Consider the following 17899-nt stretch of genomic DNA (forward strand, 5'->3'; position numbering starts at 1 on the left):
ACCACTGGGATTGATTAAATCCCTCTAGAATATTAATCAAGAGATAAGATATGCTTTTGCTCCGTGCCTAGTCCCATGGTGCTTCATTAACTTAATTTTCAAGTGCTTCAAACAGAAATAAGCTGATCCAGGAGTTCTTCCAAGTTTCTATGCCCAAAGGTGCGCTGTCCATATTAATCTTTTTAGGAATATCAAAAAATATGCCCATTCGTCAGCCCACTTATCTTAAACACCACATTGATTTCAGCTTCCATCAATGAGTAGTGGTGGAGTAGCAAACATGGGCACATTATGCCCCTCCAGGTACAGAATGGGGAAAGAAAGCAGACTGCTGAGTAGAGGTAAAACATTCCACTGTGCTCATTTCCAAACTCAGGTTCCCTGTATATTATAGGGGAGAGCTGGGCATTCCAGAATGGTATCTACAACAGCCAGCATGCTGAGGGCAACTTGGCAGGTATCTGGGTTTGACTTGACAAGTGGCAGAGTACCCTGCTCAAAGTACCATTAAAAGCTGGGCTTTTGCACAATAAAGCCAGTCTATGTAGGAGACAGGACTAATATCACAAATACTGACGTTTTTGTTAGTATCTGTCTAGTCATTTGAAGTTTTTTGTCTCTTAAAGATTTTGCAGCATGCTACTGCCATGTTGGTATACCGATGTTTGCAACAAACACTTCTGCTTGCCACAGGGCCCATCTAGCGGTCTTGTACTAAGATTTCCTAGTGCAACGGGCTCTGCAGGTGAGGTCAAAGCTCAGTGTCTGGAATTTATCCGAGATTTTGCCTGCATCAGCAAGTAGTGTGGTGCACTAGGAGCAGTCCTGTGGAGTCTGTTGAGAACATGCTGCCCAGACTGTATGTGGATATGGACACAAAATAACCACAGACATTGTGCCTTAAACACCAGCTGTCTCCCTAGCTGGCAACTGAGCCAGGTTCTGGGGATGAAAATACACACAGAGCCCCGGAGGTCCCCTCCATGTGCAGTTCCTCTCTGGTCATGGCCCTCATCCCAAATCCCCATGAGCAAACTGAATGGAGAGGCTTTTCCCAGAGGTGGAAAACAAGACTCCAGCAAAATCAAGTGTGTACAAATTTTCAGGTTTCTCCTCAAAGCAGCAGCCGGGGTGCACCCACACTCCGGCATTACACCTCCACAAAACAGAAAGAAACACAGGACAGATGTGGGGTAGTCAACCCACCTCCACAGGGGCACATTTCTCTCTGAAGCGTCTTTATAGCTTTTCAGGGCGTTGGGTATTGAGATACAATCTTTCTTAAAACAAATCTCTTAAAATAATGGGGTTTACCTTTCCCCCCCACCCACAGGTTTGCCCCGCTGGCGTGTGCCTGGCAGAGGGTGGCGCGGCCCCGTGTGTAGCAGCCCCGGCAATCACCGTTTCCCTCCTCACCGCACATTTGTAGCAAATTAAAATAATTAGGGGATGGCAGGCTCTCTAAGACATGCGGGGAGAGAGCGGGAAGGTACACGGGAGGGTGTGCACGTCTGGACGGACTGACATCCCTCAGCAAGCGCCCGGGCAGAGGCTTCGGCAGCCGGGCGGGCTCCGGTACCTCCAGACTCGCCCGGGCGTGCTGGCGGCAGGACCTCGTCCCCGGGCGGGGCCGGGGGGTAGAGCGGAGCCCTCACGGGCGGCGCCGGGGGTGCCCGTGAGGCGGCCGGGCCGTGGCCGGAGCCCGCCTCCCACCGCCTCCGGGGCGGGCCGGGCCGGGCTGCGGCGCGGCGGAGCTCGAGCGGGCGAGCGGGTGGCGCGGGCCGCCGCGATGTGGTCGTCGCTCGGCAGCGTCGCGGAGCCGGCTAGTCCCAGGGCAGCCAGGGGCCGCTTCTGGGCTGTGGCGCTGGGAACAGCGGCGGGGCTCTTCCTCCTCGGGTTCCTCATCGGTACGGTGCAGGCTAACCGTCCTTCGGATCGCGGGGCTCTCCCCGCCCTCCCCGGCCCTTCCAGCCGGGGGAGACGGCTGTGAGCCGGGCCGGGGGCGGGAGGGGGCGGGAGGGTTCCAGCGCCCGGGGCTCTGTGCCAGGGAGGTGCAGTCGCCGACCCCTCCTGGGGTGATCAGCTCCTCCGCAAGCGAAAAGGGGCCTTTGTCTTTTTGACTTATCTTTCACTTTCCTTTTACATAAAGTAGTTACGCTGTGGGCGTGAGAGGAGGCGCTGGGTTTGTGAGGAGGGGACAGGAGACCGGCCCCTCGACCCTGCTGGCTGCAGCTGCACCAGCCCAAACCGGAGGGGCGGGAAGATAAATGCGGGGCTGGGGCAACGCCGCCAGGAGGGGTGAAATAAGACTTTGATTTAATGTCCCATCTCTTCCAGGAGGGGTGAAATAAGTCTTTAATTTAATGGCCCGTCTCCCCCTCGGCCCTGCCCGGCAGGCCTGCAGGCTGCTGCCACACAGGATTTCCTCTCCCCAGCCACCCAGATGGATCAGGATTGGCATGCGGGAGGAAGGAAAACAAAAGAGCCACTTGTATTTCGAAATGCCTTTTGGTGTGTACTTGAGGTTCCTGGCATTGGGAAGCCCAGACTGAATTCCTGTCTTGTGGAAAGAGCCTTTCACTGTGCCAGTGACCAGTGCCGTGCCGGTGCCAGCTTGTTACCCGCTCTCTGCTCCCCACCACTTCTCTCCTTTGCACTACCCATGTCACTGCTGCTGCGTTTGCGCTGAACGTGTCCACAGATGTCAGAAACACTTTCTTTCTAGCCAGGTGTTCCTCTCATCACTTACTCTGGTAATGTCTGCACGGTAAGGGATGGATTCCAGACTAAGAGCCAGACAGACCAGAGAGTGAGAAAGGAGTTGCAAGACATCTGTTCCTTACAAAGGGTGTCTGTGTTTCTGTGCATTTTTGTAAAGCTGCTGCCTTATTACTGAGGTGACTGACATGACTGACAGCATGATGTTCTGGTGCTAAAGGGAGACAGTCAAGTCTCCTTAGAATCTACAGTAAAACAACTGTGATGAATAAACATAGTATTTTAATCCCCCTCAATATCTCCCTAGGTAAGTTGAGTTCTCTTACTGTGTGGGGGACTGCCATTGCCATCACAGTGCAGCTGACATTAGGTTGTGGCTGCTTGTCTGTGCTGAGAGAAAAACAGTTGTAAAATACACAGTGAAAATCTTGTGGTGATACCAAAGAGAAATGGTGTGTGTCATGGGAATGTTGGACTGGTGTTTTTACTGTTGTATTTTGGTGTGTTGTACAGGTTGGTTTGCAAAACCTGCAGAAAAGACGACATCGAGTCCTCATGAGGACATGAAGGCGGCATTTATGGCTGAAATGAAAGCTGAAAACATCAAGCAGTTTCTTTAGTAAGCAATGTGTAGATTAATCAGTCCAAAAAAGAAAAAAAAAATATTTCAAGCAGGAACCAGCCCAAGGATGCCACCAGATAGGGGATGGTGTGCAGGTTCTCAGACGTAGGTTTTATTTAATGCCTCCCAATTAAAAATTAGCCAAGCTTTTCCTCAGCATTTAGTGAATGCTTGTACAATGAAGTGGAAGTTCGGCCTTTCTCTTTTCAGTCTACAACAGTGTTATCTTACATTATTTTTTATGGAAAAATCATTCACTTCAAATTAGGCTGTATGAATGAACTTAAATGAGAAGAGATTAAATGGAAAATAGTAGAGCATGTCAATGTAAAAGAGAAGAAAATCATACCAATGTTTGAGCCTTTAGTTCTTCCTACAGGTTAGGCCTTAGTACTTTATTTCTGCTTCCCCTTCACACTTTGTCATACTGTGACCAGACCAAATTTCTGTTAATTTGTCACCATTCCAACCTTGTACTTACTTCCATGAAGAAAGATAGGTTTCCAAGCTCTGTCCCTCTCACAGTGAATAGCTAGGACATGGTAGATACCTGGTGTCATCTCATGGTACATTAGACTGTTCATAATACATCTAATAGTCTTAAACCTTTAGAGTCTTTTTTTAAAGACCATTTATTTTCCCCAATATTTTTTTTCATTTCATCTACCCTTTAAATTAGGTGATCTCAAATATAGTTTTATTTATTTATTAAATCATGTAAGCGAAGTTGCTGGCATTTGTTCCTGAAAATTCAAGCAATGCAAGATAACAATATATATATATATTTTAAAATCTATTACAGTTTAATACTATAATTGATTTTGCAATTTCTGTAACTTAGAAGCTTTAACTACAGGGAAGCTGGTGTACTGTTATTTGTTTGCGTTAGGGATCTTGTAAACAGATTAATTTTCTCTTAGAGAAGTATAGTATTTGTTAAAACCATTAATTTATTCCAGTCAATAACAGACTAGAAGTCACACTTTTTTGATAAAAAATTATAGTTTGTGGAAAGAAAGTGTTAAAGTATCGGTTATTTTAGGAGTAATCAACAAGCTTGGGTTTGCCTTAAATTCCCAGCCTGACTACATAGCATGAAGTTGTATCTTAGTACAAAGCTAAATTACTTTAAAAACCATTTTTGGTTTATAAGACTGTGGCAATCCCACTGATTCCATTTTAAATGCACTTACCATAAACTATTGCAAATAATTTAGTTGGGAAGTACACTCTCCTTGCTATATAACAGTCATGTCCTAGACTATATAAACGTTGAAAACTGATGACTTAGGATTTTTTTTTTAAAGTCTTAACCTGTGTTTTTGCTCCTACGAAGTCAAATGTTAAACAGCTCTGTAAAAGGACTGCTGACTTCTCAACTCCCTGTCTCTGTGCAGCAGGAAACATTGTGCCTCATTTACTGGCATGCAACCAGTTCTGTGGTGAAATATGGCAGATATTTAGTCACTGCTCAGAACTACCAGTACAGTCAACAAATTAAAGGAGGAAATGAAGAAAAACATTCAGTTAAATGGGGTTATAATACAGGAGAATGTTATTGCATAATTCAAATTTTGATGAAAACTTGAGACTTAAATATTCTTAGCTCTTACAGAAAACAGCCTTTGCCTCTAACAGTAACTGTGCTTATGGTTCAGTATGTCACCCAGCAAATGGTACTGTCACTGTAACAGGGACTTTTGGTAAGGTGTTGGTACTAGGTGTTGACATTATCAGAAGAACATGGTTTTATCAAGCAGAATTTGGCTGCCAAGGACTTAGGACTTGTTTAGTTTGGAGAGAAGGATGCTGATGCTGAGGGGTTATCTCATTGCTTTCTGCAGCTCCCTGAGAAGGGCAAGTGGGGAGAGAGGTGCTCATTTCTTCTCCCTGGTATCCAGTGGTAGGATGTGTGGGAATGGTTCACAGCTGCACCAGGGGAGGTTTAGACTGGACATGAGGAAGCATTTCTTTACCAAGAGGGTGTTCAGACCCTGGAACAAGCTTCCTAGCAAGGTGATTGATACCCTAAGCCTGTCAGTGTTTAAGAGGCATTTGGACAAACCCTTAATAACATATTTTAACTTGGGCAGCCCTGAATTGGGCAGGCAGTTGGCCTAAATGATTGTTATAGGTGACTTCCAAATGAAATGGTCTGGTTCTGTTCAGTTCTATTCTAAGTGTATAGTTCTTTCAAAGTGCTTTGTTGGATGGCTTTGTTCTCACATGAAGCCAACAATTAAAATTTTTCCCAGTCTTAAACCCCTTCCTTATTGAAGATGCAATTTCCTTCATTAATGCCAGCTGGTGCAACACATGCTTTTGTGGCATGTTGATGGCATGGTCATATGACAGGATGAGGTCATCATGATGACAGCCTCATTCAGCTGGGAGTTTCTTCAGCTCACTTTACCACTGGACTTTCTTGATGGTCTAGACAATGGTTTTTTTTCAGACAATGGGTTGCTTTACTGTTTATGGTATCTTTCACTATTTTTTTTCACACTGCATAGCTTTTAAGTCACAAGCTGTTGAGTTTTTCTGTTCCTTGTTTGTAAGCCACAGTAAACTCACTCTCTTATTTGCCAGCAAGACATACTCAGAGTAAACTTTTAAATAAATCAGTATTTCTGCCAAAATTAGCTAAAATAGTGGGATGCAAAGAGAATATCCAGTTAATTAAAAGTAGAGATCAGAGTAATTATGCACATTTCTAAATTCAACACAAAAAAATAATGACACTCAATGCTTTTATCCCTTTGCAAGGAAGGTCAGCCTCATTATGGATAGGAGTGATTGGCCTAACGTCACTTAGAAGACAAGGAGTAAGGGACAAGACCCCATAGCTGATGAGATCGTGCCATTCTTGCTAAACCATGCTGTGAGGAAGATGCAAACATCTGTGATAGCTCAGGACACACTGAAAACCTTTACCTCAGCTTACATATAACAGGCAAAAGCATAGATGCAGAGGGGTCTAGGTCCTTATTTAGCCTGGGTACATCTGGTCATCTCTAGGGGGTTTATTTCCATCTAGGCTAAGAGGAGTTCTGCTTATGAGGTGCAATGCTTGATACTGATTCGTTGCTTCTTTTTCTCTAGCAATTTTACACGGCTTCCTCACCTAGCAGGAAGCAAGGAGAATTTGCATCTGGCACAGCAAGTCCAAGCTGAGTGGAAGGAGTTTGGTTTGGATTCTGTTCAGTTGGTTCATTATGATGTCTTGCTGTCTTACCCTGATGACACTAAGCCCAACTACATCTCAGTAATTGACGAGCATGGAAGCGAGGTACAGAAAACACCATTTTTTGCCACCAGGGAACAAAATCACCTTCATATACCTTGGAAGACTGGGAGGGAAAGCAATCCTCTGCTCTGTTAATGGCGTTGGGCCTGATCCAAAGCACACAGAAATCAGGAATTCTTGTTTGCTTTTATAATTTGTATCTTTGTTTTGTAATGTATGTACTAGGAATACTAATAATTACTCTGGTTCATATAGCACACTGACATATGGATTAAAGAAGAATGATGTAAGAGAATTACTTCATGTTATACAATTATTTTAATATTCTGTTATTTAAAATTAGGAAAGCAGCTGCCGTCAGCATCATTATTTTGCATTGATTCATTATACAGTATTGATGATTGTGCTAAATTAAGTTTCTTGAAGATTAGAGATTAGGCCTGGACGTGTACTACCACAAGTAACATCAGTTCATTACAGAGCTTCTCTAGTGCTCATAGAAGCTCCAGGAATGAGCAGAATGCAAGCGTTTTTTACCATTACGGTCTAACCTGCTCTTATCTGCTGAACTGAGACCACCTTAAGGGACCCTGTGATCATTTAAGCAGGATTCTGTGCCAAGGGTGGAGATGGGATTTGCAAGATGACACATTGAATCTGCATACTAAAAAGGATGCCCAGTGCTTGCTAAAGTATCGGCCACTCCTTGTTTAGAGTCCTAAAACTAGAGTCCTTTAAACTGCAAGTACCTGTGAAATGTGCCCCAATAGACAGTACTCCTTTTCCATGTTGCCTGATTTACTTTTTTTCTTTCCTTCTTTCCTGTTAGATTTTCAACACATCATTATCTGAGCCCCCTCCTCCAGGATATGAGGCTGTTAGAGATGTGGTGCCACCCTACAGTGCGTATTCAGCCCAAGGAATGCCTGAGGTAACATAGTAGAATAGTATAAGAAATGGAGGGACAAACGGAAACAGAATTAGAAATAGGAACAGAGGTAGAAATAGAAATAGAGACAGAAATAGAAATAATAGAAATAGAAAAGATGGAATGCCGTAGCGTAGTGTAGCATAGCATAGCACAAAATAGCAGAGTGATACAGAATAATGTGAAACTCCTGGATCTTAGGCTTTAGTTCAAAACCTGACATATCACCAGCAGGAAAAATGTCCTAGCTCAGATGTTCTTAGGAGTTTTGCTATAGAGTAATGTTCAAATTGAACAGTCTTACATATATGTTTGGGTTTTTTTCTTTAGTTTGAGTCAGAATTGGGTTTTATTTTTACCTTTTCTTGAAAAATGATGATAATAAATCTTCAATGTTCTGAGCTGCTATAAGCTTCTCCAGGTATTTCTGTGACTGTGCACCATTGTTTCCCATCTTGGTGAACAAATAAGACTGTTACATTTATTGGCCAAATGAACAATCTTAATTTTCAAAATGCTGCTTGCCCAAGGCTCACACTGACAGGTATAACTACACGATATACAGTATGATTGAAAATGGCTTTTGCTACCATTTCTAGCAGGCAGTAAAATTGTTGCTGTGATCAGAGCTTAACACTAATCCTTTCTATCTTGTGCTGCTGGTACCAGCTGATGGGTTTTCTTTTATAAAGCTGACTGTGTAACAGGAGCCTTCTATCCTATGATTGTTAGTGGTTTCAATTAATATTTTGTAAGATTAGAAATGTTTTTTTGTTTTTCTCAGTATCTTTCCTGTCTACACATGGAATAACTTAGGTTGGCAGGGCCCTCTGGAGGTCATTTTGTCCAATCTCTGCTTTAAAGTTTGATCTGACTTTGAAACCTGCTAACAATGCTTTTACTCACACAGTGCGTTACTAGTCATGTTCTTTCTGAAGTTTGTTAATAAGCTGTGCAAGTCTAGGAAACAAAAGGTATCTTATATTCAATTGCCTCAGGCACTCAAAGTGAGCTGGAGAATCAGGCGGATAGTCTGTGCCCTAGGATATGAGACCTTTGAGTGTTTCAAGAATTGCAGTCGGAATTTTGGAACATAATGTGAGGAATAATTAATGGATTCTGACTTTGTATTGTAACATAATATCCCCAAAGAAAGACAGAATAACCTCCTTGCTTTACTTGGTCTGTGAAGAGCTGTAGTAAGTGATGGGGTACGGGCAACAATAAAAACAAGTTTAAGAAGCTGCAGCTTCCTCCTTAGAAAATTATTTTATTTTAATTAAGTACAATAACTTAGTTTCTGAAAAAAAACCAAACCACAATACCTAAAAAACAGATTTTATTTTTTTAAATGTGATGCTTATGTTCACTTTATTACATAGTATTTCGACAAAAGCTCCAGGTACCTAGCTAGCAGTGTTAGCAATTATAGTCTCCAGTGAGCGGTTGTCTGCACCTGTACTGCAAAACAGCACAGGAGGGAGCATGTATGGAGCTCGGCAGCGGGAATACTCAGTGGGTTCAGGGTGAGGCTTGTTTATGTATTTTGTGTTAAAACCCATTCTATTAAAAACCACAACTAAGCTGTGGAGAGAGGTCTTTGGAACTTGCAAACTGCAATCATCAGTCATAGGTTCTCTTTTTGCTCATTGATTTTGCAAACGATTCCTGCATAAAGCGCCAAGTTCAATGAAGGGAAAAGACGGTAAAGTACCTGCATCCCAGCATAACTGTAGTCTCATGAAGAGGCCACCTGCCTGGGAAACAGGAGAAATGGTCAGCGTTCTTTCCACTGAGAGAGGCCAATAACACAGCTCACATTTTCTGGATGAGTGCTATAACTAGGGAGTTGTGGAAATGCTGTTCAGCACTGCTAGCAGTATTACTTTTTCCTGCAGCTGCTTTTTGAAAATAAGTGGCAGTGACTGTGTTTTGAAGGTTAAATACTGCTAGAGTGGGATAGTAGCTGCTAGAGTGGGATAGTAGCTACTTGCCTGCTGAAGTGAGACCCCACAAAGATTTAGAAGTAGTTCCCACTCATTTCAGGTTGTCGGTAGATGGAACATGGAATATATCCTTTTCTGTCATACAGATGGACAGCAAATTTATGTTTCTTCTGTATGGTGTGTTTTAACTAAATCCCAGTAAACAATCAGATGAAAACAGTTAAGTTTTGAGCAGACAATTCTTTTAAAAGAAATATTTAGCAGATAGCAGACAAAGTAGCAGAGTCAAATTCTGTCAGACAATAGTAGTGTTTTGAACATTTAGCATCATAAATAATGGTAAAATTCTGCTTTTCACTTCCTTTTTAAGTGACTGCAGAAGTACTTCCATCTAGTTAATGATGGTCGCAGGTAAGAGGTGTAATTGAGATCTCTAACTATGCTAAAAGAGCCCAGACAAGATATTTTATGAATCCTTGTTACATTCTCAAACCTTGCATTTCGTAATAGTTTTATAAACATGAGGGATTTTATCACATCACTAGGAAGTTATGATGCAAAACTGTCACAATGCCCTGCTGAGAAATTTATTACATTGATGTAGTTCATAGTCCTGTTAATGAAAGTTAAATATGAAAATTTTTCAGAGATGCTAAAAGAATTTAATTAATAAAGCCTGATTTACTATGCAATATATTAAATATTGCCAGAATCTTCAAATAAGTACCTTTAATGTAGTTTCAGAAATCTAGAGATTGAATCTTAATTATTGCACAACACGCAGAAAATGCCATGAGTACAGATTATGTACTTTATATCGGGTATAGTTATGAGAGCTTCTAAAGATCAGAGCTGTTCTTATCTTTATGTGATGGCATCTGCTTAATGAAAGACATTATTTAAAAAAACCCTGTAAAGTGTGAACAGGTTTTCAACATAAAATGTTACTCTCATGTTTTACGCTTCATTGTAGATCAAGGGCCCTGCATGTGAGAACCCTGCAGGTTGCTGTTAATTATTATAATTACAGTTCTGCACTTAAGTAAGCCAAACTATTGAAAGCAACATTTTTGTATTTGTCATAAAAAATACAATAGTCTACAAGCGTAGGTATTCTCTACAAGATATTCTAAAGAAATTATGTTAAAATGGGGGACCAAATTCCCCTTTTGCTTAATCTAAATAGACTTGAAGAACTGTCTTGACTTCAGTAGTTACACTTGATTTTACTGAGGGGGGAAAACTATTCCATAAATTCAGAAAAGCCTACCTGAGAATAGTCCTTGTGTTTATTAATTAATTCTCTGAACAGAGAAGACCAGTCTTACTAGGTGTGAAACCGCCTTATTTAAATACAGTCCCCTTTATTTAATGGATTTTTCCTAACTGCATTAATTTTGCTGAATTTAAGAAGAAATTGCAAATTAAGCAGATTACTGATGAAACCACTACAGTCAAAATGACTGTACCACAGTGTTATCGGGGCATGCTGTATGCTGTTACATGAGACCACCTGAATGTCTAGTCCGTGATATTTATTGGTATAAGAGGTTTAAGCATATGCCTTTTAGAAATTAAATTGAAGACCTCTGTGAAAGTGACTAGTAATATGGGGAAATGCACTAAGAGTTTCCTGTCATCTGATTTTAGTTGTCTGAAATTGTAGGCATCTTCCCTAAACCAGTCTTTGAGGGTTGTTAGAGACATCTACTCTTAATAAATGGTCTTTGAGATATAATCAATGAGAGGTATATCCAGAAGGCAATTTAATCCTTTCTAAAATAGTTTTTTAAAATAAGTTTGGGGTGAATTCTCCTAGAAAGGGTGTTCTTGGGGAATTTTCCAGCTCTTCACTGGCTATGGAGTGCACTACAGGACCTTCTTAGGCAATGCACACAATTTTCAGGTAGCTGACATTAAGGAAGATGAATCACACCTCCAGTATTGAATAGCACGGTTGAAACAAATCATGAAGAATACTTTATTCATGTGCAACGTGTATTTATTTTGACAGGCAGCCACCTATAAGCTTCTGCAGTATTATGAATAAGAATTAAACGCTGAGAATTTCAGAGGGCATTGACATCTTACTACATAAAATACAATTGATATTTACTGTGGTGTCTGAGTCCAAAATACCTCCAGCTGTCCAAGACTGACTACAGCTTAAACAGACTGTGAAAAGAAGTAAGTGCCATACTCTGAGCACTTACTCTAAGTTTCTCATTCAGAAGTCATATCTAACATTTTCCATTGTGGACAAAGTCTTGCAGCTTTGGATGGTAGGAGTCTAAATTCATTAGAAATCACTTACCTATGTATTTGTCTCATGATCAAAGAAGAATTTATACTGAAGCCAGTCCCAGAGCATATTGTTCCCAGTTTATTCTCCTACTGGATCACATCCTCCTTTTGACATGCTAATTTATGTTCTTGTTTCAAATTCTACCTCTTTCTATCAGGGTGAATTAGTGTATGTGAATTATGGCCGCACCGAGGACTTCTTTAAGCTAGAACGTGAAATGGGAATTAACTGTACAGGCAAGATTGTTATTGCCAGATATGGGAAGATCTTCAGAGGAAATAAGGTAATGCCTCTATATAAAAACATTAATTGTGCTGTCCTTCAGTTGATTTCAAGAGACTGAAACACTTAATTAAAATGATCTGGAGATTACTTAGTGTAACTGAGTTTTCTTAGACCTGTGTTCAAAGATGACCCTTCAGTAGAAGGGAAAAAATACATGTTTGATATGTATATAATACATCTGTAGGATAAAGGTAAAAAAGTTGGAAAACAATACATATTTTAATATTAATTTTCATACTATAAATTGCTCCAAAATATTACTAATAGTCTTGGGTAATGCACTTTTAACTCTGAACTAAACTGTTCTCCGGTTGGTTCAGCTGTGCTTTAAGATGCTTATATTGTGTTTCTTTGTAATGGTTTCTATACACTAGACAGAGACTATAACTATATGGAGGTTATTTTAAATTCTGTATTTGTTTATTCAATGTCCCTATCATATAAATATTTTTAAACTAAAGATTTCTGCAGATATCCATGGCCTAACAGGAAAGGACATAATCATGTACATGCTTGAGGCATACATTCAAGTTATTTTCTCAGTGAGGATGTGAGAAGACAGTCTATTTTAAGTGTGTTTGGCTCTTGTACAAAAATCAGTTTTCCCCAGTGAAAGTGACATGTAACTCATATCCTGGGTCATTTTTACAAAATTGTTACTGCTTTTAAAGATACTCTCTGAATGGGAAAGACTTAAAAATTGAAGAAAGTGTTGCTGTCTATGAATCTTTTCTAAAAATGAAATACAAACCCTCGAAGTTACTAATATCTAGAAAGGCAGTTGTCCTGTGGTTTAGAAATTACATGCCCTCATTGACACAAAGGGACAATATGTTAATTCTTACAGGAATATTTGTAACGACTGTTTATATACTGAAGTATTTGGTAGCCTGTATAAAATCTGGAGAACCATACTGTCATTTTCCGACTTTCTAATGGTGGGCAAGAATAGCATAGAGCATGAAGGCAAGTACTGTGTTTCCAAAAAAAAGGCTATGGTATTTCTGAATTAAAATACCCAGATTTAAAACTGTTAAGGATTAGTTGTCATGCAGTCACTATACATCACTGTCATATCCAGTAGCAAAAGTGATTGGGATGTCAGAATGACATATATTTTCTCTCTCTCACTCTCTACCAACCAGTATTATACAATCATAAAGTCTACCATGAGAATACTTTTTAAAATCGAAACAGTATGCAGTTCAGGCCTTCTGCCATAATGAGCCTAAGATACACACTCTAATTTAGTCTTGTCAACAGCCGAAGACAGTGTCAATCTCTCCAATAATAATCTTCCTGTGTAGTTTGAACCCTGAGATACATTCAGAAGATCATTTAGGTAAATAAGGTAAATACATGACTAACTGAAAGACAAGGTTTTTTCCACGCATGATGTGTACATTTCAATAGTCAATTGATTTGATCTGGATGACAGAATACAAACTCAGGTTATGTAGTAATACTGTGAAGGATGTTTTCTGTGCCACTGCAGTTATCTCCTAACTAAAAATCTAAGCAACAGCAAACCTCTTAATTTCTTATGGAACCTGATATATGCATATATATTTTCAGGAAATTTTCTGTTACAAGACAGTTATAGGCCCTTTTCTTAGCCCAAGCACTGTAAAAGGCCCTGAGGAGTAATCACTGTAATTTATAATACTTTCTTTTGCTCGTTGAACTCTGGTATCAAGCTATAAAGGACTGGATAGGGACCAGAGATATGCTTTGCAGGTGAAGAATGCTGAATTGGCAGGTGCCAAGGGTCTTATTCTGTTCTCTGACCCTGCTGACTACTGCGCCCCAGGAACAGATCCCTATCCAAATGGCTGGAACCTTCCAGGTGGAGGAGCCCAGCGTGGAAATGTGTTAAACCTGAATGGGGCAGGGGATCCTCTCACACCAGGTTATCCTGCAAAAGGTGAGTAACACTAGAGAAGTCATGCTCTGAGGGTCTGGTTTCAGGAAAGGGGTGGGGGTTAGTGAGGGTGTTCTTTCCCTTGGAACAAAACACATTTTTTCTTGGTCTTCCTGTTTCTCAAAGGAGGCAGCTTTGGGCTTCAGATCAGTAGGCCGCTTGTGTAAATGGTGCATGAGAGAAAGTGAGTGAGGGGATGTTAAGGGAGCCACACAGTGCAGTCCTGGGCTGCTTAACTTCACAGATGTACCCAAGTTAGCCCAGAGATCATGACAGAAATATTCAACAGCTGAATCCCTGGTCTTTTCTTTCTGCTTCTCATCAGTAAGTCAGCAAGGAGCCAACCTGCACAGCTCATGGGTTTCTTTGCTTTTGCAGTTCTCCTTTCTGCAGGATTTGGGCTGCTTTCACTGCACAAGAGCCCATGCTGGCAATGCTGAGATCTTTCATGTTGGGACTCATGTCACCTGGCTGCAGCTGAGGCTCCTGGGAAGATGACCATTCCCCACTGGTTCATGACCTTCACCTCATGCTTCCTCAGCTGCTTATTTGAGCTCTGCCTAAGCTGTTCCATTTAGCACCTAACCCAGATCATTTTGACTGAAATGCATTAAGAACCATTCATGACAGCACTTGAGCCAGCATGTCTGAGGGAGGCAATCACCTCAAGAAGAGTCATCCCAAAGTGATGGGGAAAGTTTCCTCTAGCCAGCACGACTTGAGCTGGAAGAGGATCCGTGTTCACAACAGCAGCATGGTAGGGGCAGACCATGTGGAAGATTTCTGGTTCCTCATGCAAGGGTCAGTGGTCTGATAGGTGAATCCCTGTCTGCTTCTCTCAATAAGGGCCCCTGTGAATGTTTTATTAAGGAGGAAACTATTTTTTTCCATATCTTATCTGCTGGCTTGCAAACATCAAATTTTGTTCACATTGTGAAAATTAAGATTCTCATTTGTAAAAAAACAAACATTATTTGTGTTTGAGCTTTGTCAAAACAAAACCCAGACTTCATTTTGTTCAGAAACCAGAATATTCAGTAGCCCACTGTGTAAGATTTTATCTTCATTTCTTATCAACTGGCACAATTCTTTTAGTGCCCAGCTGAATTTTCTAAGCATCAGACTGTGGGCTTCCTCTTTGCCCTTGTTCTTTATCTGTGGCTTAGTCTGAAGTTCTTTCTAAAAACATTTCAGCACAAATAATTAACAAAAGATTTTAAAATTTCCAGCTGGCTCTAAATGCTTGACTGCAGACGCTATGGGAGATCCTTTGTTGGTGTCTCTCTGAAAACATGATGAAGCATAAAGAAGGAAATCACTGAAGTAATGTCAGCCTGACTTTGAGGACAGTGAAATAATTATCCCTGACTCCAGTGTTAGGACTGTGCTACGAACTGTACAGATTCCTTCTGAGAGTTGTAAATATGAAAATATCTGTCTTTTGCTTTCAGAATATACTTACCGATTAGACAAAGCCAGTGGTGTAGGTCTCCCAAAAATTCCAGTTCATCCCATTGGCTATCATGATGCCGAGTCATTACTGCGGTAAGTGTATGGGAGACATGAGGAATTTCAAGCAGACTGTTTGTTGAAAGTTATGGGAGTATTTGAAAATAAAGGGAAAAGACTTTTTCACTGTGCTTCTACTGTAGCTGTTGAAATAGTATGGTTGGTTGTCATTAGGTTCTCTGTGGGAGGTAAACATGCTAGCTATTACTACATATCAGGTCTGCGCAGAGCGATCTGGAAATGATCATTTGTAATATATCATGATCAGTCAAGAATACTGATGTCATAAAGTGCCTCTCAGTTTGAATAAAGGCAAAAATTTTTGAAGGTGGCATGAGACCTGTCTTGTGAAAAAGACCACAAACGAAGTCATTCATTTGTCCAGGGAATTACTGGGCGTGCATGTTTGATGGGACAGTATCTGTACTGTCCTGTTAAATGAAAGCGTGTGCTTTCTCTCATCAGGTGTATTATGTCGCTTAAATATGAAATGATGCCAGCGAACTAATCTAAGGGCACTGTGGAAATTCTGGAGTATTATAGGCTATTTAATAGTCACCTACCAGTAAGTAAGTGTGCTTACTAAACATACAAGTCACATGAAGACTACCAGCTTGCCAGAGGAATCAAAATTCATAATTATCTCAACAAATCGAGCAAGTTATCTGAAAAAAACTAAGATGTGATTCAGTTGGCAAGTGTATCATTCCTCTAAAGATGTAACAGCAATCATCTGTATCAACTGTAGAGGGAGAGCAGGAAATGCCAGGGTTGGCAACAGTACCATGGGTAAGTGTTTAGTGCAGTAAGTGAACATAATCTTGGGTGTTTATATAGGAGCTTTACATCTAAATCACACAGTCATTCTGCTCTGTCTGATGCCTCTGTTTGAATACAGAGTCAAAAAAATGTTCTACATTGGTTTTCTATACCGGTTTCTTCTGAAGTACTGAAACTATTTATTTTTATGTGAGGCAAAATTTGACTGTCTTTGGTGGTTTTGCATACCTGATGTTCATTAACACTATTCTATTATTTTTCCTATTTCCTCCCAAACTTTACAGACTAATACATCTCCAAACTTTCTTTTCTGTAAAACTTTGCAGTCATCAGTGTTATAACTGCTCATAAAGATAAAGGTATCAGTTAAAACCCCCTCTTTTTCCCACTGCCAGCTGGTAGTGGTGGAGCAGATTACTATGTGTGAATATGATGTAGCTAGATATTTCTTTTCAATAAGTTTTAATAATTCTAGAACTTGGTTTTAATAATTATGAATAAAATCTAAATCTAAAAATACTGGGTCCTGTTTTTCACTTTTGTCTTGAGGAGTCATAACTTCTAGTTATTCCTGCTATCATATTTTTATATAAAAAATTTACTGAGGACTTGGAGACATGCTGAAGTGTTCTGCGTAATAAAGCTTGACTGAAGTAAGCATTTACAGTAAAAGACATGCTTTCGTTTGTAATAAATATATTTTGCCTAATAAGAACCAGAACATCCAGCATACTTTTAAATATTTTTTAATGTTTCTCAGAAGTTCATGTAAAAAATGTAAATCCTTTAGAATGTGTGATAATTATGGGTTATTGTGACCCACTGACTTACTGCATTTCTAGTTGTGTTAACTGAGAAAAAACATCCCACCTTTGACAATGGAACAAGAAAAAGTCACTTGGGCTGATCACGTTTCTCCAGTTTTAGGCATCTTTGAAACACATCAACTCTGCCTATGCTACCAGATTAAACAGTGCCCAGGGACAGGCACTGGAAAACAACTGCCTATGCTGTTAAACTATTCAAATAGTACAAATTGCTCTCTGCTAATTCAAATGCAAACAGAGTTCAAGGCAGTAGAAAGTTCCAGGGACACTTTACAAGAGACAGTTTGTATACAAAACATTTGGGGGCCAACTCTGTTTTCCAACATAGCTGCAGGCCATTCCAAGATAGTCTCAATGCCCGCAACTATTCCTGTATGTTAATTTGCTAGTATTAATGTAGCTAAAAAGATTATTCTCCTGTGGAATCTTATAGTATAAATTGCCTGAGACAATGACTATCACTGTGGTCTATGTGTGCATGGGACTTAACAGTGATTCTTGGTTCCTCGTTTGTGTTTGGTTCTATTGTAAGATGTCTGTAACTAATAATATTTTTTTATTTTTATTTTTCATAATAGTAATATGGGAGGATATGCACCGCCACATAGTAGCTGGAAAGGAAATTTGAATGTGTCTTACAACGTTGGTCCTGGTTTCACAACAAATTATTCTACGAGGTCAGTTTTATTTCATAAGGAAAGAGTGCTTGGCATCAGAGAAAAAAACCACTAGAGCAATAGAATTTGACCAGGATAGAGTACTTGGGGTTATTTGCATCATTCCTTTGATTATGACCATTTCCTGGGCTGAA

General features: G+C 40.3%; 1 protein-coding gene across 2 annotated transcripts in view; it reads left to right on the forward strand.

Annotated features, from left to right (window-relative positions):
* The first annotated feature begins 1701 nt into the window (after positions 1-1701).
* Positions 1702-17899, forward strand: part of FOLH1B (folate hydrolase 1B) — a 31209-nt gene continuing 15011 nt past the window's right edge. For both annotated transcript variants that reach the window (XR_005826408.1, XM_040584099.1), the window contains exons 1-8: positions 1702-1907; positions 3232-3337; positions 6443-6629; positions 7417-7518; positions 11924-12049; positions 13789-13975; positions 15424-15517; positions 17667-17765. Coding sequence is in view for 1 of the 2 variants with exons in the window: in XM_040584099.1 (XP_040440033.1) it covers positions 1790-1907; positions 3232-3337; positions 6443-6629; positions 7417-7518; positions 11924-12049; positions 13789-13975; positions 15424-15517; positions 17667-17765 (1019 nt within the window). In the remaining variant the exon portion in view is untranslated. The remainder of the gene's footprint in view (positions 1908-3231; positions 3338-6442; positions 6630-7416; positions 7519-11923; positions 12050-13788; positions 13976-15423; positions 15518-17666; positions 17766-17899) is intronic.

This window comes from Falco naumanni, chromosome 2 (assembly GCF_017639655.2).
Source record: "Falco naumanni isolate bFalNau1 chromosome 2, bFalNau1.pat, whole genome shotgun sequence".
Lineage (NCBI taxonomy): Eukaryota > Metazoa > Chordata > Aves > Falconiformes > Falconidae > Falco > Falco naumanni.